We start from the raw sequence: 27638 nt of genomic DNA, 5'->3' as shown, positions 1-27638 counted from the left end.
CTCAGACCCCTCTGTACCTCCTGGATGAAGAGTAAAGCCCCTCCAAATGTTCAGGAGGGAAATCAGGGAAAAAAAAAACAGCAAACCCCCCTATAGTGCCACATGCTCTTAATCCACTTTTTTTTTTTTTTTTTTTTTTTCCCGTGGCTGGTGCTACAATTTTGGGAGCAGGGAGTCTCCAGAAGGCTTTGGCAAAGAAGAGTGCTGACTTCAGGGAGGCCCTGCATCTCTTGGTGGAAACAGCATGTTTCTGACATGGCAACAACATGGGTTAAATTCCAGACAAGTCATGGCTTTAACATGTTAACATGCTCTACCAGGGGAAAAGCTGAAGTATTTTTAGCATGGCCAGAGTGTTTGTCTCTGCACTGTTCTGGCCTTTTTTGGAATTGTTAACTCTGCTCTGGAAACAAATACAATAGCCTTTGCAGTAGTGAAATACCACTTATTTTCTTTTATTGTTTGCCACAAAGAAGACTACTGGGTTGTACTTGAAAGAGATTAAAGGAGAAACATACATCAGCTACTTTCAGCACAGCTCACTGCTTTTACAATGCCAGCCACTTCACTTGCTGCTTCCCTATTTCTGCCCACACCCCCAGCCTTTCCTCCTTTCATGCTTAGCTCTGACAGAATCTCAGTGGAGAATGCATTTTTCTTCATGATGAAACATTTTTCTTCATGATGAAGTTCCATCCCGACTTGTTGCTTGAAGGCATTGCCCCTTGCTCTCCTGTTTGACTGGGGTGAGTGCCGTAAGAGGGGTCAGCAAAACACACATTGCTCTGTCATCCTGCCCCTCACACCAACCTCCAAGACATGGCAGGGACAAGCATCTCTTCACAGATTACTTGGTTTTATCTCATTAAAAACCCACCACGCTGTGCTGGGGCAGAGCCCACCAAGTGAATCAGGGACAAAGGAGGAGATGGAGTTTAAGCACAAATGAAACAACAAGAATCAACACAAGGCAAGTCTGAGGACAAAAAGGGAAATCACATGGAGTGAAGGAGGGACTCTCCCCTTCTCCTGTTTTCTTACCCCATTTCAAACAATATTCCCTTCCTCCTCCCCTCTGCCTGGGGCTAGCAGAAGCATGCAACAGCCACGAGGAGCAGCCATCTGACAGCCCCAGCCACACCTGGGCCACACATGCAGGATACCCAGGGAAACAGGATTCTTGGAAGGATTAATGGTGAGAGAGGCTCCTGTGGCTGCAAAGAGGAGACTGTGGTTGATCATCTGCTCCCACTTGATGGGAGAGGAGAACAAGCCTTTTTTATTGTCCCAGTTCTTCTCTTCCTCCTCTTCAGAGATTGCCATTACCAGTCTGGAATTACTTCTCCAGTTACTTCTCGCTGCTTCTGGAGTGGGAGAGAAGATGGGGCAAGGGGGTTGTGTTTGGAATCTCAGACTCATCTCTCAGGCAGCAGGACAAAGAAGATGGCCTTGAGGAAGTGCCCAAAACTGCAAACAGCAGCCACGAGCCAGTGGGAGCGAAGGCTGGGGTCAGTGTTCACCACACACTTTGTGATGTCTGCCTAAAGAGGAGGGAAGAGAGATTGTCAGAGACATCCTGAGACACCACCTGGCATTTGCACCCTAAGGAGCAGCTCAGTGTCACAGCATAAAAGACTAAAGCTTGAATCAGTTATTAAATCAGTTGGGTCTAGTACGTATACAGTAGTTGATAAACACTTGTTATGTGCTACATAGGCCCAAAAAATATTTTGGCAAAACACTGTGGAGGTATTAGAATACTCCCAGCACAACTTTCATAGGTTATTGTTCACCTGCTTCAACACCTCCTATGAGAGGTGGATTAAATCTGTGACTATCCCCAGCCAAAAAAAATGAGCTACTGCACCAAAATCTCTTGTGCTGACTCCTGATAACTTGCATTAACTTTCCTCAGCCTTTACAGCTTCTTTGTTTGACATTTAGTGCCAGGTCAGCCCCTTCTGCAGGCTGTGCCAGCCCCACAGCCCGGGGTATGGCAGCACCCCTGCTGCAGCACCAGGGGCTGGCTCTGACACTTCCACACACTCAAAGTTATTAAATCAGGTTCAAGAGCCCTGCAAAATGCACTTTCCTAATTCCCCACCAGTGAGGCAAAGTGTCCCCCTCTTCAGCCACCCCTGGGGAAAGAAATGCTACAGGAAGATTATCCAGCACTTCCCATTTTGGATAGCTAAATGCAACTTTCTTTCCTGTTCAAAAGGTCTAGGAAGCCTCAGCAGTATCAGCATTCCCATCTTTTTCTGTAAAGCCAGATGCTTCCCAGAGGTTGTCCTGGTTAATATCAGCTCAAGTTGCTTGTACATTTTCTCTTGCCTTAATGCTTTCTTTGGAAGGCATTCAAGCAAGCCACCCCCCAGTTTAAATCTAAAGCAATGCAAGCTTTGTAGCTTTGTTTGTGGAAATCCATATGCCAGCAGAGATGCCTCCCAGATGTGTGGGCCAGATTTAAAGATCACTTGGGCAGCCAGTTTCAAGTCTTAACAAGAAGTTGCCCTGCAATGATTAAAAAAATTTAAAAAAACACACCTAAAAAACCCCCATCAAATTGATAGAAATAGAGTCTCAGCTGGCATGGGAAGGAGAAAATGGAAAATATCGAGAAGGTGAAGTGAACAGAACAGAGGTAGAGAGAAAAATGCATTTTCTAGTGCAGGAATCAGAATTAAAAGCTTTGCCCATGATGTAACTGAGTTCTGGTCAAACTCCAGCCCAGCACAACAAGATGTGGACTGAGGCTGTGCACTGTTAGCACATCAACCCCCTGTGGTTTGCAGAAACAGCTTTTGGGAACAATAATCACATCACAAGGATGGCAAATGCTCACAGCCCCAAAAGACTTTTCTTTACAAGCTTAGCTCAGCAGTCTTCCAAATTTTCCTTCTGACATAAATCTCTCATTGACCAAGCACAGCCAAGTGAGACTCTCAACCCTGAGGTGTTCCCCACCAAAACAGGACATAAGAGATGATGAATGCTCCAATAATCTTCTCTATTCTTTCTGCTTGTGCTCAATACGTGCATGAGCCTTGCCTGACCAACCTTGGTCATCATCAGAAGAAAGGAAAAAGGGGCTGAAGGGACAAATCCCAGAGTCTGGTTGGTGGGTAGAGCCACACTAACCAACCCCATCATCATCTACAGACCACAGCTGTGCTGCCAGCAGCCTCTCACACATTCCAGCAGCTCCTTGCTCACCAGGTCTGGAAGGCTGGCACAGTGCAGCTCACCCCATTGCTGATCTCCTGGGAGCACCAGCAGGAGCTGAGCTCATGAATAAGTGACAAGCAGAGACTGCAGAAGGGAGCAATCCAGAGCATGCAGTGATGGGAAGGAACAGGACAGCAGGAGAGAGCTGGGTCAGCACCAAGGTGTGGAAATACTGCTGAAAACCATGAGCAAACAGAGCAAGCAGAGCCAAGACAATTGGCAGAGGATGCTGCAGTGTGGTACCAGTGGTCACAGGTATTGATCTGTATTGTGGAGGAAAGCAAGGTGGGTCTGCCTGAACACTTCCTGCACACTCACCCTATTTACATTTGAAAATAGTCTGAACTGAGCCTGTCAGATTCCAGCAGCCTGCACGGGTCAGGTTTAACACACACTTGTGTCAAACTGTCCCTTCAGCCGAGGGAAGTCATGCCATGCAGGACCTGTCTGAACACACATTTTAGGGGACCTGATCCTCGAGAAACAAAAGCTCTAATGGGCTTTAGTGCCTCCTGTGAGCCAGGACAACCAGCCCAACACACCGGGCTGATTACAGCCATGAGGGGTTAACAGCCAAGTGAGAAAATGAACTCCTCAAAGCCCTGCTCTGTTCTCCCAAAGGCAATGACCTCACTGCTCTAACCAAGAGGAGCTGCACTCAGAAGCACTTAGAAATTTCTATGGGGCTTGCTCAGATAAGCAAAATTGCTCAGCTGTTTAACAATTGCCTCAGCTGTTGTTATCCAAATCAAGCCTACCTGATAAGGCAATGGAATTGAAAACTTCAAAGCCACTTAGGGCTTTTTGCCTGGCCAGGCACTGATAAACTGTTGCAATGGCAGTTTGATATTCTGTGTTAATTGTTCAAACAAATTCAAGTCACCTACACTGCTTTGTAACAAATGCTGCTAAAAAAAATGTAAACCTTTCTATTCTACTGTAAAGCCACTATTGAGGCTGTAAACTCTTCCCAGGAGGAGATGATGCCTCAAAGGTTCTTTCCTGCTCTTCCTGTGAGGTTTGCATTGGTTCTGCAGTCTTCTCCACCCTGTGGAAGCAGCATGGGAACCTGCTGCTGAATGGAGAACTCCAAATGCCTTTCCAAAATCTCCATGGTGTCTTCCCTGGACCAGCTCTGGCATGGGGGTTATTCTTGGCAGCCTCAGCCTAGGTTGATGAGCAAGAGATGGGGAACAAGGATGGCAAGGCAGGACAAACCAACACAGCTGGGCCTGGCAGTGGTGAGGGGGCTCCACCAAAGAGCTGCTTGGTCTGGCCTGTGAGTGAACAAGGCTGGGAAATTCCTTGCTGCAGTGCCTGGATCAAGAGGAAGAACATTCAGGGAGGCACAGCTCGAGATGGGATTAGCAGCCTTCCCCCAGACTGAAGAGACCCCTCATTTCTAGAGGGAAATTATTTCCCTTTCACAGCCCAGAGCTGCTGATCAGGGTGCTGGCAATGGCTGTATCAGAACAGCCCAGCAGCCTCCACAGGCCTGTGCTTGATGAGGGGCAGTGAAAGTGGCTTCCCTTCCTCAGGGCCAGATCCCAGGAGCAGTCAGCATGGATTCAGCAGCCCCAACAGGAATGTGCTGTCCATCTAAAGAGGGATGGCTGGAAAAAGAGCCAGTGGTGGATTTATCTCCTGAGCTGCACAGAACCAGTGCTCGTAGCCACAGCTCTCTTCACAGAGAGCAGACAGGCACAACTTCCCAAGGGTATTTCCTGGGAATGGCAGCAAGGAACCTCAGAGAAAGAGCAAACAATTCTTGTCACTATTCTCTGCTCCTGTCGTTTTTGCACATGTAAAATGTGTTAAGGAGGTTGTTCACCTGAAGGGATTTAGTAACTAGATTCTAGTAATAGTTCTTTATATTAATTAATCAATTAGGTCAAAACTGTGTCCTAACTGTCTCGAGACAGTCACGAGTTTTTCTTTAGTATTCTTCAGTATCTTTTTAGTATCTCTTAAGTAATTTTTTAGTATCTCTTTAGTATAGTATCTCTTTAATATACTATAGTATTGTAATGTAATATAGTATAGTTTTAATAAAACAATTATTATTATTTATAATAATTTAGATTTATATAAATATAAATAATTTATATTTATATAAATATATAATTTATAATTATATATTTTAATATAATTATTTAATAAAACAATTATTCAACTTTCTGAATCAATAGAGTCAGATACCAATCATTCCCTGGGTCCTAAGACCCTACATACAATAAGTGCTGGTCTGGAGATGGGTTTTGCAGCTTGTTTGCTATGCAACAAATTTTCCAAAAATATCTTTTTGGAGCTATCCAAACATTCTGTTTTGAACTCTAATGAAGCAATACAAAAATTAAAACAAGATGCTAGCTTATCAGAGCATGCAAGTTTTACCCAAACAAAATAAAAATATTTGGAAACTAGAAAGAGATGTGTTCCTACACAACATTTCTGTTTTAATGAAACTAGATCTTAGGGGAAAAAAAGTTTCAGAGAACACATTTCAAGGAGCTCCACAGGTATTCAGTTAAAGAAAGCCTGAAATGATACTGAGGCAGGGACTGGCATTCAAAGGCAGGAACAGTGTCACTTAATTCCAGGATATCCTCTTCACCTGCCTCAGCACAATTAATTTTTGGAACACAAAATGAAACAGATCAGGGCATTCAAATCAAAGGTTACTTTTAGCCCAACCAAACAGTTCCCTGAGACAGCTGGCCTCGAGGTGACATAGTTTTAGAGAGGGCAGGGATGATTTAAGGTAGGATGGGTACTTAGTAAGTGCAAGGGATCCAAAATCAGAACAGTGATACTTTCCCAGTTCTTCTTCACACTCCTGAAGAAATCAGGGAACTGAACCAGCTACTGACACAGCTGGGAAGTCTCAGCACAAAGGAGCAATACTAAGTTTGGAAAAAGATACCCCACTCTCTCCAGATCTGTATGGGTGAGGAGCCTGACCATTTCCTGACAGCTTAGGAATAAATTTCACCTCTCGGAAAAGAGGGAATTTGCTGCTGTGGCTCAGTCTGGAAGGAGTGTATGCCTTGGGAACAAGATGTCCTCTGAACTGAGTGGTGTCTCAGGGCAATATTTTGCCCCAAGCAGCACCTGCCCAGCAGCACAGTGGAGGATCCAAGGACTGTCTGTGTCCCTGCCTGGTACATGCAGACATCCCCCAGCTGCCAGGCTCACACAGCCAGCCAGTCTCTCCAGTCAGCTGGAGAGGTCACTGGGAAGGCATTCAGCTATGCCACAGCACCAAAATAAAGTTCCTGCTCTGAACCATCCTCCACAAGAACCAATGCCCACATTAAGAGAGATCAAAGAAATCCAGTGCTTAGAGGTGAAATGAGAATTAAGCTGGCAGGCCTCATTTGTTGCCAGTTTCTAGAAAACAGCTGGCCAAGAATATCACAGAATCAAAGAATGGTTTGGGTTGGAAAAGACCTCAAAGATCATCCAGTTCTCCCCCCTGCCATGGGCAGGGACACCTTCCTCTAAAATCAGCCTGCTCCAAGCCCCATCCAGCTTGGCCTGAACACTTCCAGGGATGGGGCAACCACAGCTTCTCTGGGCAATCTGTGCCTCACAGGAATGACCCCTACAGTGCCCCACTATGGCTGCTGTTAGCTCTGGAGAAGATCAGGAACACAACAGGTGCTGGTGGGTCAGGACTGAAATAAGAATAATAAGGAGAATGATAAGAAGAATGAGAGGGAGGAGGAGGAGAAGCAGAAAAAGAAGCGGAAGGAAGGAAGGAAGGAAGGAAGGAAGGAAGGAAGGAAGGAAGGAAGGAAGGAAGGAAGGAAGGAAGGAAGGAAGGAAGGAAGGAAGGAAGGAAGGAAGGAAGGAAGGAAGGAAGGAAGGAAGGAAGGAAGGAAGGAAGGAAGGAAGGAAGGAAGGAAGGAAGGAAGGAAGGAAGGAAGGAAGGAAGGAAGGAAGGAAGGAAGGAAGGAAGGAAGGAAGGAAGGAAGGAAGGAAGGAAGGAAGGAAGGAAGGAAGGAAGGAAGGAAGGAAGGAAGGAAAAGAAGAAAGAGGAACTACTGATGGTTTTGAGGATGGGACCATGAGGCAGTAACAGAGTTCTGTAAGTCTAGCACAGGTGTTAGCTGTAAGTAGGACAGAGGTGGCCACAGCATTGTGAAAGAGAAAATCCCACAGCCTTTTTCTGCATAAAGCTGCAGAGAACACACTCTCACTTTGATTAACTGGGATATTTCCTGGTCTGAACACACGGAAACAAGTCCAATGAGACATGCAGCATTTCTTACCCAGCCTCCTCTCCTCTTCAGCCACGTCACCAAGGTCTTGCGGACGAACTCGCCCAGGCAGTCCACGATGGTGTGAACCATGGCTGGCTGCGCGTGCCGCACGCAGTCTACGGCCAGCCCCGCTGCCACGGCGTACAGGGACACCACCTTGCCCCACGTGATGCCTGGGAGGAGGGAAAAGGACACTCACATTGGTGGGAGCCTGAATGAGGGATGTGGGACTCCAGGCTGCTCTTCAAAATGCAGTTTATTGTATACAAAATGCAGTTTATTCCATCCAAAATGCAGTTTATTCCATCCAAGACATTACAGCAGCCCAGGGTTGTGGGTGACAGAGCCTGCACCTACAGCTGCCAGCTCCAGCTGCAGGCAGGCCTGGAGACCCTTTGGTTTAGGTTACAATTATATATACAATTATAGACTTTTCTTTTGGTTACAATGCATTATATAATTCTCTTTTGGTTACAAATTCATTATATAATTTTCTTTTGGCTACAAATTCATTATATACTTTTCTTTGCTGAACATCTTAATACAGTAGAACCAATCTATACCTTAACTATTACCCATAGCCTATCATAACTACTATGATTACCATATTCATGTTACTGTTCTCCAATCACTAAAAGTTAGTACATTACAGTTTAAGCTAGAAGTTGGTTTTCAGTTTTCTTACAGTGGAAAATTCTGAGACCTTTTTTCTACTTGCAACATTTGCTGCCTTGTTTGCCTGTGCTGTCTTTCTGCTTGGTAAAAACATCTTCTTGTTTTATCCTGGGGGTTTATCCTTTGCTCTAAGTCATAAAAACCCCTTCTAACTAACACACTCTTTGTGTCCTTGGTAATCCAGTAAGACTATCTCAGCAATTCTTTTCTTCTATATCAAAACTTGCTTCCATCCCTATTCCTTCATCAGACTTAAGATTTAAAAATCTTTCTGCTAAGCATCCATATCTGTGAGACTTTCTTGTCAAACTTTCATCCTTCCCAACACATATTTAAACACACGAACACTCAGTTCAGTCCTGAATAACCAAAGGAATGACTCTGCTTCATTTCATGTGCCCGTGCTGCCTGCGTGCAGCCACAGTTCCGTGTGCTCTCCACATGGGGGGAAAGAAATAGTAGGGGACCAGAATTAAGGAAAATTCTCCACATGGAGAAGCAGAATGAAATAATCTGTGCTTGGTATGGTTTGATTGCCTCTCAGCAATGGCTGCACAGCTTTGGAAAAAAAGCAGTCCAAAGGCATCATCAGGACAGGGGAGATGTGCACTGCTATGTTTTGAATTGCCACTGGCTCTCAGCCATGCACGTGCTGCATAGAAGGTGACAGAATTCAAATAGTTTGAACAGCCTGGGGGTTTTGTCTCCAATATAAAGCTTAAACACCCTTAAACAAAGCATTCCTGGTTTTTTTCTATGTGACACTCAAAGCATACAAGATAAGCCTCTTCAGTTCTATAATGGCACAAAAGCAATGAGGGGAGGCAAAGATACAGGGCCAAGACAGTCATAGCTGGAATAGAAGATTCACAGAATCCTGAGCTGGGGGGACCCACCAGGATCATTGAGACCAGGTCCTGGCCTGCAAAGGACACCCCAACAATCCCACCCTGTGCCTGACAGTGTTGTCCAAATGTTTGTGGAGCTCTGGCAGCCCTGGGGCTGTAACATTCCCTGCTGTGCCTGTTCTTCCCCACACTCTGGGGAAGAATCTTTTCCTAATACCCAATCTAACCCCCATGACAGTTTCATGCCATTCCTTGGGTTCTGTCACTGCTCACCAGAGAGCAGAGTGCCTACCCCTCCACTTGCACTCAGGAGGGCTGGTGTCCTCCTCAAGGTAAGCACCAGGCTTCAGTCTCCACCTGAAAAACCTGAAGGCAGCTGCAAGGATTTGGCCACTGCCTACTTAACATTGCTGTGCTACCCTATCAGTGCAGGGCATGCCCAGCACAGGGAGTGATGTGCTCTGACTCCATTGATTCAGAAGGCTGAATAAACTGCTATGTTATGTTATGTTATGATTATATATTAAAGAGATACTATATTAAAAAGATACTAAAGAAAAACCCATGACTGTCCCCAACAGTCACAGCACAACTTTGACCCAATTGGCCAATCAATCCAAACAACCATTGCCAGAGACCAATTAACAAATCACTCTGGGTAAACAATCTCCATAACACATTCCACATGTGCCAGACAACAGGAGCAGCAAGTAGAGATAAGAATTGTTTTCTCTTCTCTCTCTGAGCTTCTCACTGCCTTCCCCAGGAAAAATCCCACGAGGGAGAATTTTGTCTCTCTCTGTTCAGAGAATGTGAGTACCACACTACCCCATGAAGGCAGTGCAGGGGTGGAGAGTCAGTCAGTTATCTAATCTCCCAGAACACAGCCTTCCTGCCAGGCTGCCCTGACTGCAGCAAGTGCTCCCCAGAAGCTGTCCCAGCAGCTGGGACCATCCTGGTGGTGTCAGTGATGAGGGTGGGAGCTCAGCTTGAGGTACCAGCCAACCTCCTGGGGCTGCCCTGCGCCTCACCAACACCCCTGGGCATAAATCCTTCATGCTCAGACATTGCAGTCATAAATCCTTGGTGCTCAAACCCTGTAGTCATAAATCCTTCATACTCACACCCTGCAGTCATAAATCCTTCATACTCACAGCCTGCAGTCAGCTGCCCCTCATCAGGCTTTGCTCAGGACCAGTGACCTGGAAACACAACCCTTTCACTCCCATGCAGAACTACTGCTGCACAATTTACTGTATTATCTGTAATAGCCATATTTATCAAGCACACTGGGAAGTATGTTACAGTGTTGAGTCTCTATGGAATCTGTCCAAAGTCTCTCCCAAGCACAGGCAGAACCTGGTGAAGTTCTAATGTTTAAAAAACACACAGAACTGTTCTCAAAGGATTGCAGCAAGGTGAGAGGATGGAAGATGTGTGCGGTAATTAGATGGACCAGGAGGGGTTAAACACACCATTAGAAAACTGGATGTGCTCAGCAAGCAAAAATACAATTTAAATGGGGTAAAGAGTCTCCCTCTTCCCTTCCTTGCTCTCTCAGATCCCGAGGTAGCCTGAACCAGCTCTGGGATGGAGCTCCAGCCTCCTCACAGCAGTTCTCATTGCAGCAGAATGCCCAATATTTCTTTAGAAAACCTGCAGATTTCAGACCATTTCCACAATTCTTGGACTTGGTGCCTCAAAAGGGACAGTCACACTAACAATTTTAGAAATTGCTTGCTTTTCTCTTCCTTAAAAAAAAAAAACAACTAAACTTTAGAGGAACTCTTCAAATGTCAGCCATGGGAATACCTTGTCACACTGAAGAAAATCCATTCAGCATTACAAAAAAACCCATTTTTCATGACTAATGCAAGATAAAAATCTACAGATGAACCATTTGTGAGGCTCTCAAATCCTCTGTGACACACTGTCCTTCCCCAGAACTATCCCTGAGATGAGGGGAAGTTTTTAGTGTAGCTAAAGTGACTGTTCTTCTTCTGGCTTTATTTGCTGAGCAGACCCTGCAGTGTCCCTGACACCAGCGCTGTCACTCAGGAAGTTCACTCCCTGTTTTGCATTCACACTATTTATCTGCCTTTCTCACATTGTGTGTCACCATGACAGCCAGCAGAATGAGCCAGGAAGAGGCTATGAAACCACACAAGAGTAGACAGAAGGGTTCTCCCTGCAAGGAAGAGGCTGTCCAAGTGCAGGTCAATGCAGTTCTACCCAATGAAAGAGGCTTTCAGGGGTTACACTCCTTACTGATGATATATTCAGGACCAGAGCCTCAGCTGGCTTATATTCAGCTTTAGTATAAGTCACTTTTACAGCTCTCCATCCCTGCAGAAATGTGGTTCCCTGCGTCTTGAGTTACATAACAAAAGTTACCCAAAATTCCAGGGAAGAGTTCACTGGCTTACTCCCAAGCTTTTGCTGACAGCACTCCTCAAATATCTGAAGCAAGTCCATTAGCTCTGAGATATTTACGTGGCAGTAACAAAGACTGACAGGACTGAAGTCACTCTGGTACAGAAAAACAGCTCCAGTCTTGGTTAGTGCTGTTTTGAGCCCAAGTTTCACTTTCCAATAGAAGAAAAGTGTGTCCACAACCTGTGAAAGACAGAGACCCCTGGCTTCCCCAGCACAAAGCAGCTTGCTCTAAGGCACATCAGTCCAGAGAGGATGGAGAGGAAGCCCTTCAGCTCCAGTTTCCCTGCTAAGATTGTTCCTGCTGCAGGATTTGCACGAGGTGAGTGCTTCCCTGGCACGTGGAGAGACCCCTCTCCCTTTCACAGCAGAATGGGAACAGATCCTTGGTTAATAATGGTGATGGATGTGGAGGGCTCAGGGGTCACATCCTCCTTCCAGAGCACGCCCTAAGGAGTCAAACCAATCCTTCAGGCTGCCTTTCCTGTTAGAGTCAGTCCATGGGGCAGGAGACGAGGAAATCCCTTCCTGATTTCCACTTGTTTGAAGTCCCCTTGCCACTGCTGGAGGCAGAAGATGGAGACAGCAGGCTGGCTTCTCACTCACAACAGCAGGGCACAGCTTATGCTCCTCCTCTCATATTGTAGGAAGCAAGGGAAGAGCAGGCTCCTCCAACACCTGGGCCATGCTTGTGGCTGGGCCCCTGCCCAGGAGGGCTCCAGCACCCACCAGCCCCAGGCAGGAGAGGCAGCAGCTCCAGCAGTTCCCCTCTGCACCTTCCCAGGACACCAGCCCCATGAATTTTCCCTCTCAAGGACTCCCTTGGCAGGGACAGAGGAGCACAGGTGCCTCTGTAAGTGCCTCTGTCCCCTGTGATGTCCAGGCCAGGCTCAAAGTGGCACTAGTGTGATACATCTCAGTATAATCTAGAGCTGCATCTGCCCAGTGCACATGAGAAGTGAAAACACATTGGCTTGCTCCAAATCCCTCAGAAGGGCTGGCTGTCATCCACGCTGGGTGAAACAGGCACTCATCACCAAGCAAGACAATCCATTCACAGCTTCCCACTGCGTGGATTAACATGCACAGGAGCTAACAACAACAGGGAATGGAAAGCTGGTCCAAAAAGGAACCAAAGAGAGAGAAAGCTCTGCTCACAGACATGGAACAAAAGGATATGGAAAAAGTGAAGGGCTGCTCAGAAGGCATTATTAAAAAATAAGAAACACAAGTTGCACTCTCTAGGCCAGCCATGGAGCTGAAGGTATGTAAACCCTGCTGAGCCCAGGGTAAAATGAATTAGCAGGAGAGGAATGCTCTTGAAAGTGTTCCTGCTCATAGGAGCTTGTCTGCCCCAGGGGAGAGATGAGGAAGCCATGAGACACCAGGGCACCACACAGCCTGAGGTTATTCAAATAAACTCAGCATCAAAGTCCTGCTCACAAATCAGACCTTAAAGAAACACCAGCCACTGCTACACTCCAGCAGCTGGGAGAACACAGCCAGACACAGCAAGCTTTGGAGGAGAGAAAAGCTGAGAGGGGTGTGCACAAGGCAGGAAGCTCAAGCCATAAGGCCTAAGTGATGAGGGAGCAGCAGGATGCATTTCTAACAGAATTTCAGAGAAATGGTTTGGGTTGGAGGGGAATTCAAAGCTCATCTCATTCCAATCCCCTGTCATGGGCAGTGTTACACCCCAGTCACTTAATTCCAGGGTTAAAACCAGGGTTCTTTTGCTCTGGATAGATTCAAAGGAGAAAATCCCAACTAGATGTGATCAAGAGGTAAAAAAACACATGAAAGTTTGCTGGCAAACTACAGAAAATTAAGGAACACTGGCAAAAGAGTAAATGCAACATAACATCACCTACCATTGCATACACTTAGCCCACAGAACATAGAAAACCTTTAAACCCATTCAATGCCTCGTTCCATGAGAAGAGATAAGAAGAAAGGGAGAAAGACTGGAAAGATACAGAAAATTCCAACCAGATATTCTCAAGAGGTAAAAAAAAAACACATGAAAGTTTGCTGGCAAACTACAGAAAATTAAGGAACACTGGCAAAAGAGTAAATGCAACATAGCATCACTTATCATTGCACAGACTTAGCCCACAGAACATAGAAAACCTTTAAACCCATCCAATGTCATATTCCATGAGAAGGGAGAAGAAAGGAGAAAAACAGAAAGACAGGAAAGGTACAGAAAAACAGACTTATAGCTACTAACTCCAGTTCCAGTGATGTAAAACTCCAAAATGAAGGTAGGGTCTGTCACTGTTATATTTTCTGAAAAATCCCTTTGCCGGGATTTCTTCTCCTGGGAAGCTGAGAAGCCTCAGAGAAAAATGCAAATAATAATTATCTGATTTGATTCTCCTGTGTTTTGCTGCTTTGAAATGTGGTCTGGAGATTGTTAACCAACAGGTGATTGTTTGATTGGTTTCATGTGAATTGTTTTTACTTAATGACCAATCACCACCAGCTGTGTCAGACTCTGAGGAGTCAGTCAGAAGTTCATTATCACTCTTGTTATGCCTTCTGTCTGTATCCTTTTCTTTTTTTAGTATAGTTTTAGTATAGCATTATATTATATTATATTATATTATATTATATTATATTATATTATATTATATTATATTATATTATATTATATTATATTATATTATATTAGCCTTCTGAGAACAAGGAGTCACATTCTCATCTCTCACCTCATCTTGAGGCCCTCACAAACACCACAGGGTCAAAGGACAATGTTCTTGCCTCGTGGTCAGGCTTCTTACAGCTTTGGCCCATCCTGGCCCTTCCTCCCAGCTGGGATGTGCAGTTTCTTGGCCACACTGGGGTGCTGCCTTCAGTGTGCCATGGCTGACAGACACTGCAGGGCTGGGGGTGCAGGGCCAGGGCACCACCCCACCACAGCAAGGGCTGACCCACCCCTACCACACATTCCAAGCACCCTAAGATGTCTCAAAAGAGATTCCATTTTCCAGCCTCTGACAGATCTGACTATCCCAGCTTGCTCCAAGCCCCATCCAGCTTGGCCTTGAACATTTCCAGGGATGGGGCAGCCACAGCTTCTCTGGGCACCCTGTGCCAGGGCCCCACCTTCCTGGGGAAAAATCTCTTCCTTATATCTAATCTAAACCTACTACCTGTTAGTTTGAAGCCATTCCCCCTCGTCACTGCAGGCCCTTGGGAATATTCTCTCTCCATGTTTCTTGTTGGCTCCTTCAGGGGCTTGGAGGCCACACTGAGGTCACCCCAAAGCTTCTCTCCTCCAGGCTGAGCAAGCCCAGCTGTGCCAGCCTTTCCTCCCAGCAGAGCTGCTCCATCCCTCTGCTCACCCTGGTGCCTCCTCTGGACTCTCTCCAGCATCTCCAGGCCCTTCCTGTGCTGGGCCCCAGGGCTGGGGACAGATCTGAGCAGGGCACAGGGGCAGAATCCCCCCCTGCCCTGCTGCCCAGCACACAGGGGGGTCTCTGGGTCCCAGTCACAGGGCTGGGGCATGTCCAGCTCTCCCCCAAGTCCTTCTGCCAGGGCTGTTCTTGATCTGCTCATCCCCAGCCTGGACTGGTCCCAGCGGTTGCCCCAGTGCAGATGCAGCATTAGCACTTGGCCTTGTAGAACCTCATGAGATTCCCATGGGTCACTTCTCCAGCTTGTCCAGGTCCCTCTGGATGTCACCCCATCCATCAGGTGTGTCAACAGCACCAGCCAGCTTGGTGTCACCTGCATCCCCTTGCTCCTGCAGGGAAAGTGCTTTGTCCTCAGAAAGCATTTACCCTACATTCCTGCTGCACAGGGCTCACTTCAGCCCAGGCACTCTTGATGAAAAGCCAAACCCAGTAAAAACCAGGCTGAAAGCTTTTAAAAAGCCCTCATGCCTAGCAGCTCTCACCAACAGGCCAGAACTGCTTCCTTTAGGAAAGGAAAATGCCTCTCCCTTTTCTACTTCTGTTTTTCCACCAAGTGACCTCTTCCTTCTGGCATTTGTTTTAAAATGTAAGGAAAAAAAAAAGTCAGCTTAGCCAGGCCCCAAACCAAAACTTGTAGAAGTCAGGGGAATGTCTCCTGCTACCTGCAGAGCAGCTCTGGACCACACATGAGAACAAGTGGTAACATCACAGAGGCGATGGTGCTGCAGATCCTTCACCATCAAGAGCAGATCAGGGCTCTGCAGGGCTTGTCTCCACACAGGTGGGCTCACCTCACCCTGAATTAACTAATGAGATGTTTGGAAACAGGGGGACAAAACACAGCTTGAGCCTAAAGTCTGTTCTCCCAGATGACAAGCCATGGGACGAGAGGAGATGGCCCCAGATGGCACCAGGTGATGCTCAGATTGGGTATTAGTGCAAAATTCTTCCCTGGGAGGAGAGGCATTGAACCAGGCTGCACCAGGTGATGCTCAGATTGGGTATTAGTGCAAAATTCTTCCCTGAGAGGAGAGGCATTGAACCAGGCTGCACCAGGTGATGCTCAGATTGGGTATTAGTGCAAAATTCTTCCCTGGGAGGAGAGGCATCAAACCAGGCTGCTCAGGGCAGGTCTGGGCTCAGTCAGGACTTGCAGACAGTGTGGACAGGAAATGAGCACAGACAGAGCTCCAGTGTGAAGACTCAAAACCAGAACAGAATGTGGAAGATAGACATGTAAAAGATTAAGAAAGAGAAAACCTCTCCAGAAAAAACAAAGGGTCAAAATCCCCTGCTTCCTTGCTGGAAAGGCATTTTAAGTGACTAGTGGGGCTCCCCAAGCTGTCTAAGCACTGTAGTGTCTGACTGTAGCTGTTTTCTTAATAAACTTGGTAATTGGCATGAAAACTCACCCTGAACTTGAGTGTCTGGTTTCCTTTGCTCAATAAGAGCCTCTTTCCTCTGAAGTATGAAAAAAAATAAAAAAAGGAATGAATGTCTGGCTGCTACAGCCAACTCCAATTTGCTGGATTTATTGTTAAATGCTGAGTTTTGAGACTGCAGTGGGATCCAGGAATGCTACAAAACAGCAAGCTCCTACCCCTCTGCCACTCACCAACCTTCTACCTAGGAGAAATTACAATACAAGCTGATAAAAGCAATTAAATGCACAACTCCCAGCAGAGATGAGAAAGAATTAAGAGCATACACGGAGAGCTGTGGGAAGGTTTGAATCAGCACACCAGCAGCCATTTCTGCAGCAGGGTGGCTCCAGAGGAGGGGCAGCACTGTCAACACAGTCCAAAGCCTCCAGCATTGTCAGCCCCAGAGGGCTGAGTCCAGATTCTATTCTTAATACCCTCAAAACCCAGGTTTAGAAAGATGAGATATGATTCCTACTTTAATTTGAAACTACCCACACATTTGGCTCCTGAGCTGAGAAGCTGAAGAGCACAAAAAAAAAAAAAAAAGCAGCTCTCCATGAATTTGTCAATACACACTGAGAGCAGAATTCCCAGGAGACAGCAGCTTTCTCCCCAGCATCCTGGCTATGCAGCACCACAGCACACACAGTCTGCCCCCCCTGCAGCATTCCTGGCCTTCTGCCTTAGCTCTCTGTGCCACTCCAGCCCTGGAGGTGGCCCAGCCCCAATGCTGCAGTCACCAAAGATCACCTGCAATGCAAACTGCACCTGAGCCTGCCAACCTGACTGCTGGTTTTCAGTAAAGCTCAGCACTAAGTGACAAGACAGGGCACCTGCACTCTGTACACAGCCACAGTGACACATTCCTGCCATATTTTCCCAGCTCTTGCTCCCTGAGCTCCCAGGCCCTCCCAAGCTGCAGCCCAGGCGTGCTCTGAAAGGCTGGTGAGGGCTGCAGAACCAGGCACTCAGTCCAATTCCATCCATTTCCAGTGCCACAGCATCCATTTCCCTGACCCAGGGAGTAAAATCTGCCCTGCTCAAACTGCCAGGAGCCCTGCTTGGGCAGTGCCTCTCTGAGATCTATTTTGACACCTGTTATGATTCTGGGGAGGATCTGTGCTCTCCACCACAGGGCTTCAGACCTTCTGCATGCCAGGGCTTCTCCAGAGTGTCAGTGGTTCCAGATAAAGCAGTTATTAACAAAGTTGTTTGTGAGGGTTAAAAGGTTTTGAGTGAGGTAGCCTATTTGAAAGTACAACTGAAACCTGGATTTCTATCCTGTAGCAACTACTGCCAAAGTGACAGGAGTTACTGCATCCTGTGACACCTCCATGCTATTGTCACTGCTTTCAGTGGTTTCATGCTGCTAGCAAGTTGCTTTCTTTGGGCTGTTTTTCCCCTTTTTTTGGTTTTGTTTCCAATATTTAACATCTACCAGCCCTTCCACAGACAACACAACAAGACACTGCAGAAAACCTATAACCATGTCAGAACCTGCCTGACATAAATCCCTCTAAAAGGCTCCTCTTCCCTCAATTCCCACAGGCTGCTTTTCCAGTTGTGAGCAGGGATTGTTTCCAGGAAAAGCTGAATGCAGCACAGGGCTTATTTTCGCTTTTGACCATCATCTCTGGAACCAGTCTAACAGCAGCAGCAGAACATTCACCTCTAAGCAGAGAGAAAGCTCGAAGCACCTGCTCATCTGGAACAGCCTTAAGGAGCAAGGCTTCCCCAGCATGAGAAAGGAAAAGGTCTCATTGCAACTCTGGGTGTTGCTGTGGGAAAGGAAGCCAGGAGGAGAGGAGCTCCCTTGTGATGAGTTGATTCTGGCTCCCAGCATCAGCAGCCTGAGCTGGAACAAGGGAGACTCCCATGCAATGAATCTCCTGCATCTGCCAAAGGTGAGCAAAGAAGCTTGGAATGAGTGACCTCCCTCTGCAATGAGGCAACAACCACCTCCTAATGAGGAAGGGCAGGAGGTGCCTTCTAGAATGAGACAGAACCTACTGGGAGGATATTACAACCCAAGACATTTCCCTGCCAGAAGACAGCAGAGAGGAGCCCTCATTAAATCATTAAAGCAGGGCACAGTGCCAGACTGCCCACAGCCCTTTGAGAAAGCAAGCCCCACCTTGCAGGCTCTGCCTTCTCCAAGAGAGGTGTTGGATAATACCCTTTTCTTGACTCAGAGATGGGGCAACTGAGAGGTGCTTTAGAAACTTTTATTCCATTTTCAGTCTCATGAGAAGGGTGAGACAATTCAGATGTTATAATTCATGCTATCACAATCAGACTGTTTCCTAATTACAGTACATTATAAGCATTTTTTGGCTTATCAGCTTTTTACCACATCATGCCTTAAAACCAATCATCTAAAACTACCCCTCGTGGGTCCCACTAGAATGCATCTTTCACAGTTTTATTTAGTCTTATTTGTAAGGGTATTTTTAAAATTTTTTTAAGCTCTATTTCTTTCTCAACAATATCTCCCCTCTTTCACACCATTTCTAAACCAACATTTAGAAGAAAATTCCTTGTCTCAGAGCTCAGACACAAATCCACACTATGTAAGAACTCCCTCCAAACCCATTCCCCACAGGAGGTGGCTCCATCCTGCTCCTTGCAGCCAGCCCTGCTGCTGTGTGTGTGTGTGGGGACCATACCTGCAGTGAAGATCTGCGTGGCCACGGCCAGGAAGGCGTCGGACACCACGGACTCGGAGTGCAGAGAGATGTTCAGCTGCCGCGCCACGTTCCGGTACACGTTGGGACGGATGTACTCCAGCTCATCCCCTGCCAAAAAACAGCCAGATCAGCTGGACACAGCACCCAGCCCTGCTCCTGCCCTGGAAAAGTCCAGGGATGCCATCAGGTGAATGTTCTCCAGCTCATCCCCTGCCAACAAAGAGCACCAAGCCCTACTCCCACCATGGAGGAGTCCAGGAATGACATCAGGTCAATGTTCTCCAGCTCATCCCCTGCCAAGAAACAGCCAGGTCAGCTGGACACAGCACCAGGCCCTGCTCCCACCATGGAGGAGTCCAGGGATGCCATCAGGTCAATGTGCTTCAGCGCATCCCCTGCCAACAAAGAGCATCAAGCCTTGCTCCTGCCCTGGAAAAGTCCAGGGATGCCATCAGGTGAATGTGCTCCAGCTCATCCCCTGCCAAAAATAGCCAGGGGTCAGCTGGACACACACAGCACCAAGCCCTGCTCCTACCATGGAGGAGTCACAGCTGGGGTAACTCATGGAGGAATCACAGCTGGAGTAACTCCAGGGATGTGATCAGGTGGATGTGCTCCAGCTCATCCCCTGCCAAACAGCATCAAGCCCTGCTCCCACCATGGAGGAGTCACAGCTGGGCTCACTCCAGGGATGCCTTCAGGCAAAGAGTCTGAAGCCCTGTGGAAACCCAGGGCACCACAGGGAATATTCCTGTGTCTGCTCTGGGGTGCCCTGACCCCCAGGGGAGCACTGGCTTTGACCCTCATTCATGGAGAAAGTTTCCCAGACTTCAAGATAGACTGGAATCCACAAAAATGTGGAATAGATTATAGAGAGCAGTGTAGGTAAATCACTTAGGTGAGAAATTGAGGTTTTGGGATTTTTAGTGTGTTTTGGATGGAAGCAAGATGGAGGGCACAGGGTGTCATCCTGGGTTTCTTCTTCATGTTCCTCCTTCCTTCTTCTCCATGGGTTTGGTGGCATTTTGTAATTGGGCAGAAAAGTCCACATTGCAGCTCTTTGGGATCAGTTATTGGGTTAAAAGGGAAAATAATCTGGGTGTCAGTTCTTAATCAGATAGTTTAGTCTGAAAGACCTTGGAACAAGAGGTTGTTGGCCACTTTGTGCCTTCTAATGAAAAGCTGCCAAACTCACAGCAGTGAGACTGTTTTACTGACAAGAAATAATAAACACCTGAGTCCCAGCATATAATACTGTCTGGAGTGCCTTCAATCCAGATCCAGAGAAACCCACAACTGAAAGCCCCACAAAGCCCAGCTCCAGCTGAGTTTAGGCAGGCAAAGGAGTGTTTGGGGTTGCTGAGATGCAATTTCATCCCATCTGTGTGGAAATCACAAATCCTCTGAACAGAGAGGGGCACATCTCTCTCCCAGGGTTTTCCTGGGAAGCTGTGAGAGAGCTCAGAGAAAAGAATGAGAAACAATTCTTATCTCCACTTGCTGCACCTGTTGTTGTGCACATGTGGAATGTGTTAAGGAGATTTGTTTACCAAAGGGTGATTTCTTAATTGGGCTCTGGTGATGGTGTTTGGATTCATTGACCAATTGAATCCACATTTGTCTGGCAAGGGTGATGGGTTTTTCTGAATAGTATAGTATTGTGAAAAATGCGTGAATGTATTTTACTTTATTAAATTATTATTTTATTTTCTTGTGAATGTATTTTATGATTGGCTTCTTGCAAATATTAAAATGAATATTACATGTGTTATGTTAGAAAGTTATGCTGTATTTTCTTAAGTAGTGTGTTAAATACAGTTTTAGGTTATAACATAATGTTAAAATAGAAACTATGCTATGTGAGATACTTTTTTAAAAGAGAGGAATGAGGTACTCCCACGGAGATAGCTGCCACAGAACACCTCAATCTTGCAGAGAAAAAATTTATTGCTCTCTTATCAGAAGAAACTAACTTCTTCTTGCCTTGCTCAGCCCTGAAGACATTATCAGGATTAAGAGGAAGAACTTGACTCTGACCAGACAGAATCCTGTGTTTGAATGGCATTTATGCATCATGTATGAGGTGTATGAATATGCAACAGGTTATTGCTTTTAAGGGTTAATCCTCTGTTAATGTAGGTCCTTTTTCAGGCTTATTTTGCCCAGAAAGAGGTACCCAGACTGTCTGTAACTTTTTGTTTCTATTGTCTCATATTGTCCTAAATCCCAATTGTCCAAATTATTATTACTCTAATTGTATTACTATTTTTATAACCATTTTATTACTATTAAACTTTTAAATTTTAAAAACAAGGGATTGGCGTTGTTCACAGTATCATACAATAAAGTACAACAAAGCAATTTATCAGCCTTCTGCAATCATGGAGTCAATGCTAATTACTCCCCAGCAGGGACTGCTGCTCCCATACATCTGCACACTGGGACTCCTAAAGGGAGCATGGGCAGGCAGTGGCCCTGTACCAGTGGTGTGGCTGCAGTAATCCCTGATATAAATGCTGTTCCCAGGCTAGCTGCCTGCCTTTCCTCCAACACAGGAGACAGGCCTCAGATAAGCAAAGCCATGTCATTTTATTTCAGAAGTGAGAAGGAGGCATGAATGTGGTGTTGTGAGGTCCCCAGGATGAGGTGAGAGATGAGAATTTGACTCCATGTTCTCAGAAGGCTGATATATTAATTATATCATATCATATTATATTCTAAAACTATACTAAAGGAAGAGAAAGGATACATCAGAAGGCTAAACAAGAATGATAATGAAAACTTGTGACTGACTCCTCAGAGTCCGACACAGCTGATGGTGATTGGTCATTAATTAAAAACAATTCACATGTTTGGATAAACACTCTCCAGACCACATTCCAGAGCAGCAAAGCATGGAGAAGATGAGGCTTCTCCTCTTCCCAAGAGAAGGAATCCTAGCAAAAGGATTTTTCAGAAAATACCATGGTGACACATGTACGTCCATGGCAGCTTTTGAGAGCTACGCCCTTCCTCAGCACTCCATCAGGCTTGTACAAAAATGCCTCAAGTGCAAGAGAGTGACTCAAGAATGCTGATGAAAGCCAAGGATCCACCCAGAGCTGCACAACATTAATTAAACTAAGAGACTGCCAGCTATTTTATGCTCACACAGGCACTTGAGAGTCAATCTGGAGTTCTTTCTCTCCTCCAAATGGTTAAAGAGATGCTCATCTGCATGGTTGACTGCTCAGCAGCAAGGTACCTGACACACACAGAGAGATGTGTTCTCACCTCCAGAGTGCTTTCTGCTCAGCTGGGAAATGGTAGGAGGTTTTATGCCAGCTTGCAGACCAAAATCCAAAAGACACCAAGGACAAGCAGAGAACCTCCTCCTAAAGGACTCACCTATGGAGCTTGGGAAACAACAGTAAAGCTTTTCCTTTTGTAGCAAAATAAACAATTTTTTGAGTAGTAGAATTAGCAAAGCCCAGTTTCCAAGGGATTTCTCTCTCTGTAGAGGTTCATGGATATTTAATGAAGGTGGCACAGCTGCTGTAGGAGCGTGACACAATGCAGACCCCCCATGGGACCAAGCCCCTTTGTGCACAGAGAGCCCTTTTTGGCCTTGATTTAGGCCACACTGTGCTCCTCTCCTGCACAAGGGTGCTCTGGGAAGAGGAAGAGGTGTCCCAACAGCTTTATATCCCACTGCAAGACCCAGGTGATTTGGCCCAGGCAGGGGGCAACTGATCTTCCTCAAAATTTCATTTATATGAGAGATAAAAAAAGAAGATATCAATGCAATCAGGACCTTTTCATAGAGCCATTAGCTACTGATCCTAAATTCATTTATCTGGCACTCAGCACAAAGGCAAACCCCAGTTCTGCAGAATTCCACAGCTGAGCTCTCCCAGCCCTTTCTGAGTGAGGGATTGTCCCTTGTTTGACAGAAAGAGGAAACCTGCCAACACATGGTCAGCCCTGATAAGAGGAAACCTCACTTGGACTGCTCACCAGCTGTTTTCTCCTCCCAGGCAGCACACAGGCTTCCTGGAAAATGCCAGGAAATGGGGATAGCCCAGCTTAGCTGAGAGGGAGGCCAGGAGCCTGGGATCAGCCCTTGGTGGCCTGCCACTGCTCCAGCTTCCAACAAGCAGCTCCTGGAGGCCCCAGATGAGATCAGGGTTTGGTTGGAGGCACACATGCCCTGTTCTGCAGCGAGGCACATGGCAGGCAGGAGCATCCAGGGAAGGAAAGCACAGGAAAGCATTCCCAGGCTTGGAGAGCCTCCCTGCCCCAGCAGCACCAGGACCTCCACACTGGTGCTGGTCTCCAGTGCCCTTGTTCTGATGCCCAACTTTGCAATATTTAGGGCAATTTGGGGGCTTCCCCTCCTTTCTCCAGTGATTATGGAGGAATTAGCAGGGCAGCAATGGCAGTTTCCATGTGCAGAAGCTCATTGCAGTGGTCAAAGGGCACCTTCCCAAGGCTTTGGCCAGAGGAAATACAAGTTCAGATAAACCAGGCCTATGACAGACACAGCACCTTGGTCTGGGGTGCCTCATTTACCTACACCATTAGGATTTACCATGTCTAACTCATTAATTGCACTAATTAGCAGCTAAGCCTCACTGAGCTGATGGAGTCTCCCTCCCTGTGACCTCCAACAGCACTGCCTGTGCCCAGCACTTCTGCTGGCCCACCAGGCAGCTCACCAGAGCCTCTGTGTGCAAGGGGGCTAGGAAATACCACAACTTCCCATCTCCACAGGCTTCTCTGCACTGTCATGAAGGAAAAAACTGGTGCTGCTTGCTGCACTGCTCAGGAAGAGGCTGAGGATTAGCAGTCCTGGCAGGTGGCTGGATACCAGCTGGCCTTGCACTGGTCAGAGCAGCAGAGGGGAAAAGAAAGGGATGGGCCACGTGACAAGTGGAGTTTCCAAAGGAACAGGATGGAAATTGTTCTTCATCTTAATGAGGAGCACTGCTCACCTTTCTGGTTGCATGGGTACCACGTGGTGCCCTCCAAACAGATTTGCTCAGAGAAGGCACCAAGTTCCTGGGACTATCAGCCAAATCTTTCCATCTGGACAATCCAGGAGACGCCTTCAGTTCCAGAGAGCCACCTGCCTGCCCTTTCACATGTTCCTGGCCACCCACAGAATTTTGGGTTGAAAGCACATAAATCTCAACCCCCAACACAGGCAGAGAAGAAAGGGAGTAGAAATAGACAGTGAGATTGACAGAAGAACAAGAAAATTTCCCCCCAAACCAAATAACCACTGGAAACAAAAGCAGAAGTAAAATCAGCATAGAAGAGAAAAAGTGAAAAAGAAATAATTTTAAAAAAGAAGTCCTTTAAAACAAACCTAGCTGTGCCTTAAAAAGAAACTAAGGATAATATCAAACTGGTAGAAAGGGGAGAAAGTGGGAACACCAGCCCTGGTCCTGACTTTGTTAGGCCCAGCTAATGCTTACTTCACCAGACCTGTTTGAACTCTGATGTAATTAAATCAGATGCAAATGCTGGTGGTAGTTTCAGCCAGATGTGAGCTAATATACCAGCCTGCAGGCAAAGAGGGATGTTGGAAGCAGCTTCCAAGAATAAAGGTGCTGGGTTCCCAAATAACAAACAGGATTTTGAGCCAACTTGAGCACACAGGATGCTACACATCCCAAAAGAAAAGACCAGGCAACCTTTAACATTTAAAGGGTGCTCCTGGTACAAGCTCTAAAGCTCATCTTCATGTCACCAGACATGACCTCCAAATTGCTCTCGCTGAAGCCCCCACAGTTGCTGTGTTGTGAAGGTGGCACCACATGGCAGTGTGTGCTAGACAACATCAGCCAACTCCTTCTTGCTCCAGCAAAAAGCAAGAAAACTCAGGTCTTGCTGAATAACTAAGGTAGACAAAGGAAAATTAAACACAGTCATTAAAAAGCAGCTTTTATAAAATCTCCAATACATTTTCTGAGCATCTACCCCCAAGTTAAAGCTGGGTGAGCTACTGCTGAAGCCCAAGTCCAGCAGTAGCAGTGCCCCAGAAGATGCCAGATGTATTGTGGCAATCAAGTCACTCCTCAGGAGAAAACCCTGCCAGTTCAGTTAAAACACCCAGCTGAGAAAGGCTGCTCTAAGTGCTGTGGGAACAGCTGGTACACAGCTGGAGACCTGTGCTCACACAATCAGTTTGCTGCTGGCCTTTCTTAGACTGCTTTGTTATTTTGAGCTGTTGGAGGTCCTCAGAAAAAGGCAACTTTGCAGAAACCCTGTGCTGAGCAGTGCACCAAGAGACTGAGGAAACTCAGGCAAGGGAGCTGTTTAGGGAAGATCACCAAAACCAAAAGCAGAGAAGAAAAACCTCTTTATTGCAGTGGTCAAAGGGCACCTTCCCAAGGCCTTGGCCAGAGGAAATACAAGTTCAGATAAACCAGGCCTATGACTGACACAGCACCTTGGTCTGGGATGCCTCATTTACCTACACCATTAGGGTTTACCATGTCTGACTCATTAATTGCACTAATTAGCAGCTAAGCCTCACTGAGCTGATGGAGTCTCCTTCCCTGTGACCTCCAACAGCACTGCCTGTGCCCAGCACTTCTGCTGGCCCAAAAAGCCTCTTGCAGAAGCCATAGTCTGGTGCAGATCCCTCCATCCCAGCTAAGTTTCCCCTGCCAGCACTCACCCAGTCGTAGCAGTATGGTGGAGACCTCGGCCAGCTTCCCCCCAGGCACCGGGGCGTTGTACTCGGGTTTGCTCCAGCTGACACCTGCCTGCACCAGCCTGGAGTTTATGTAGTCTCTGCAGAGAGCCTTGGCTTGGGACACAAGCTCTTTGTCAGTGGGAGACCTGTCAAAAACCTCCATCACCTCTGCAGCAAAGACTGAGGAACGACGCAGAACCTCCATCCTGGACTGCTGAACCCCCAGCTCTGGCTGCAAGGCCGAGCCACAGGAGAATCTGCAGGAGAATCTGCTGGAGATGTCCTCAAGGTCTGTCAGAGATCCCAGCAGCTCTTCTCTACAGGCCACTTTTTCGTTTTAGCTGGTAAATAAAAGCATCTGTGAGTCCTCTAGCATTGCAAAGATGTACATCAGAAGCTCAAGAACACAGTTATGCTCAAGTCAGTAGTGTCACGTTTGCAAAACATTTGTCTGGGTCCATCTTACAGACAAGGGGGGAAAAGTCTTGCATCTCTCAGCCACTGACTATCCCTGGCAGGATGGTCCACAGTTTGGAACTCTGGAGGTGTTTCCTCTTTTCCCATCCAGATTTGGCAGTTCTAGAATTACCCATCAGAGAGACTAGACAGTCAGAGCATGGAAACACTTCATACAATCTGCAGAAAATCTCAGCTTGTTTCAATTAAACTGAAAAAAAAAAAAAAAAAAAAGAACCCCAAATACCAGTTACAGTAACCTCAACCAGATGTCAACAGACATTCCAGCTCAGTAGGTCATGGATCTTTCTGAAGAAATGGCATTATTGCAAGAACAAGGCTATGGGAGCATTGGAAATGCCTTCATGGAGACACTTTTCTGAGACATATTCACAGTTTAGGTTTTGGTTGTGCCACGCTTTTTCCCCAAAACAACATGCATACTACTACTTGAAAACATCTAGCAATAGCAGAGAAAGCAAAGCAGAAATGTAGATTTTTGAAAAGGTTTAAGCTGTGAATGCCTCAAGGGAAACATCAAAATTTCTTCAGAGGCACCTGAATTCATCTGCTAAACTGAGTTTTTAACCCAGCGCTGCTTATGAAGTCAGAGTCAGACCAGTCTTTATTCAGAGGTTAATAAATGCATTTTTCAGTCTGCATTTCAGTTTCAGACACATACTTACAACGACAATTTTCAAACAAAACACAGCCAGTTATCCCAATTTGCCCAAGTTAAAATATATTTACCTCTCATGTTGCACTTTTCCCCCTCAACGATTTCTTTTTGGGCTTGGTTTCATGTTTCTCTAGAAGATCTGCATCACTGGCCACCTGGTTCAGGATTCACAGGTGACTGTCACCCTTCTCTGGAGAGCCCCAGCCTGCTCTGCTGTGCTCTCCACGGGGCGCTGTCAGCAGCGCATCCCGGCTGGGCTCCAGCGGGATCCTTGCGCTTGTTCTCCTGCTTTTAAGGGAGCCAGGCGCCGAGGAAAGCTTCTGGCTTTAGCCTTGTAAGGAAGATGAAATAAGCGGGAGGTGGGGTTGCTGTAGCCAGAGGGAGACGCTCTCTCCTCCCCTCTGGTCTCTCTTAAGGAGGCTCTCTGCTGTTCTGCGCTGGGCTTGGCTCCAGCCTCAGCGGGAGCCTGCGAGCATCATTTCTGACCAAACAGAAGGGGATGAATGCGCTGCTGAAACAGGAATGATTCCTGCTGGATTCCCAGAGCAGCTACGGCAGAGCTGATGCTGGCCAGTCCTTTTCGCACAATAGCCAAGGGGGGGAGTTATGCTCTGTCATATTCAGCAGTGGGTTAATCCCACACTTCAATCACTGCCATCATTTTGGACTATGTCCCTGCCCATGCAGGGGGCTTCAACCCCCAACAGATGATCTGTAAGTTCCCTTCCAACTCAAATCATTCTGTAACTCTACAATGATTTTATTATTAACATAGAGATGTTGGGAAGGATGAAAGTTTGACAAGAAAGTCTCACAGATATGGATGCTTAGCAGAAAGA

The 27638-nt window shown here is 46.6% G+C and overlaps 1 protein-coding gene across 2 annotated transcripts; it reads right to left on the bottom strand.

Annotated features, from left to right (window-relative positions):
* Window positions 1–434: 434 nt before the first annotated feature.
* Window positions 435–27217, bottom strand: BOK (BCL2 family apoptosis regulator BOK). Of its 2 annotated transcripts, none has more exons than XM_066556463.1 (5): window positions 26871–27149; window positions 25647–26005; window positions 18959–19087; window positions 7503–7666; window positions 435–1541 (listed from the first exon to the last, which is right to left on the bottom strand). In XM_066556463.1, exons 2-5 carry the CDS (start codon window positions 25867–25869, stop codon window positions 1416–1418), a joined length of 642 nt encoding a protein of 213 aa, XP_066412560.1. In that variant the 5' UTR covers window positions 25870–26005; window positions 26871–27149; the 3' UTR covers window positions 435–1415. The 2 variants fall into 2 exon arrangements, with proteins under 2 accessions (XP_066412560.1, XP_066412561.1); XM_066556464.1 differs by having other exon boundaries at window positions 1403–1537; window positions 26871–27217.
* Window positions 27218–27638: the final 421 nt, after the last annotated feature.

Source organism: Molothrus aeneus, chromosome 10, assembly GCF_037042795.1.
Source record: "Molothrus aeneus isolate 106 chromosome 10, BPBGC_Maene_1.0, whole genome shotgun sequence".
NCBI classification, from domain to species: Eukaryota; Metazoa; Chordata; class Aves; order Passeriformes; family Icteridae; genus Molothrus; species Molothrus aeneus.
The sequence above is the reverse complement of the archived record's forward strand: the minus strand, read 5'-3'. Positions and strand labels throughout refer to the sequence as shown.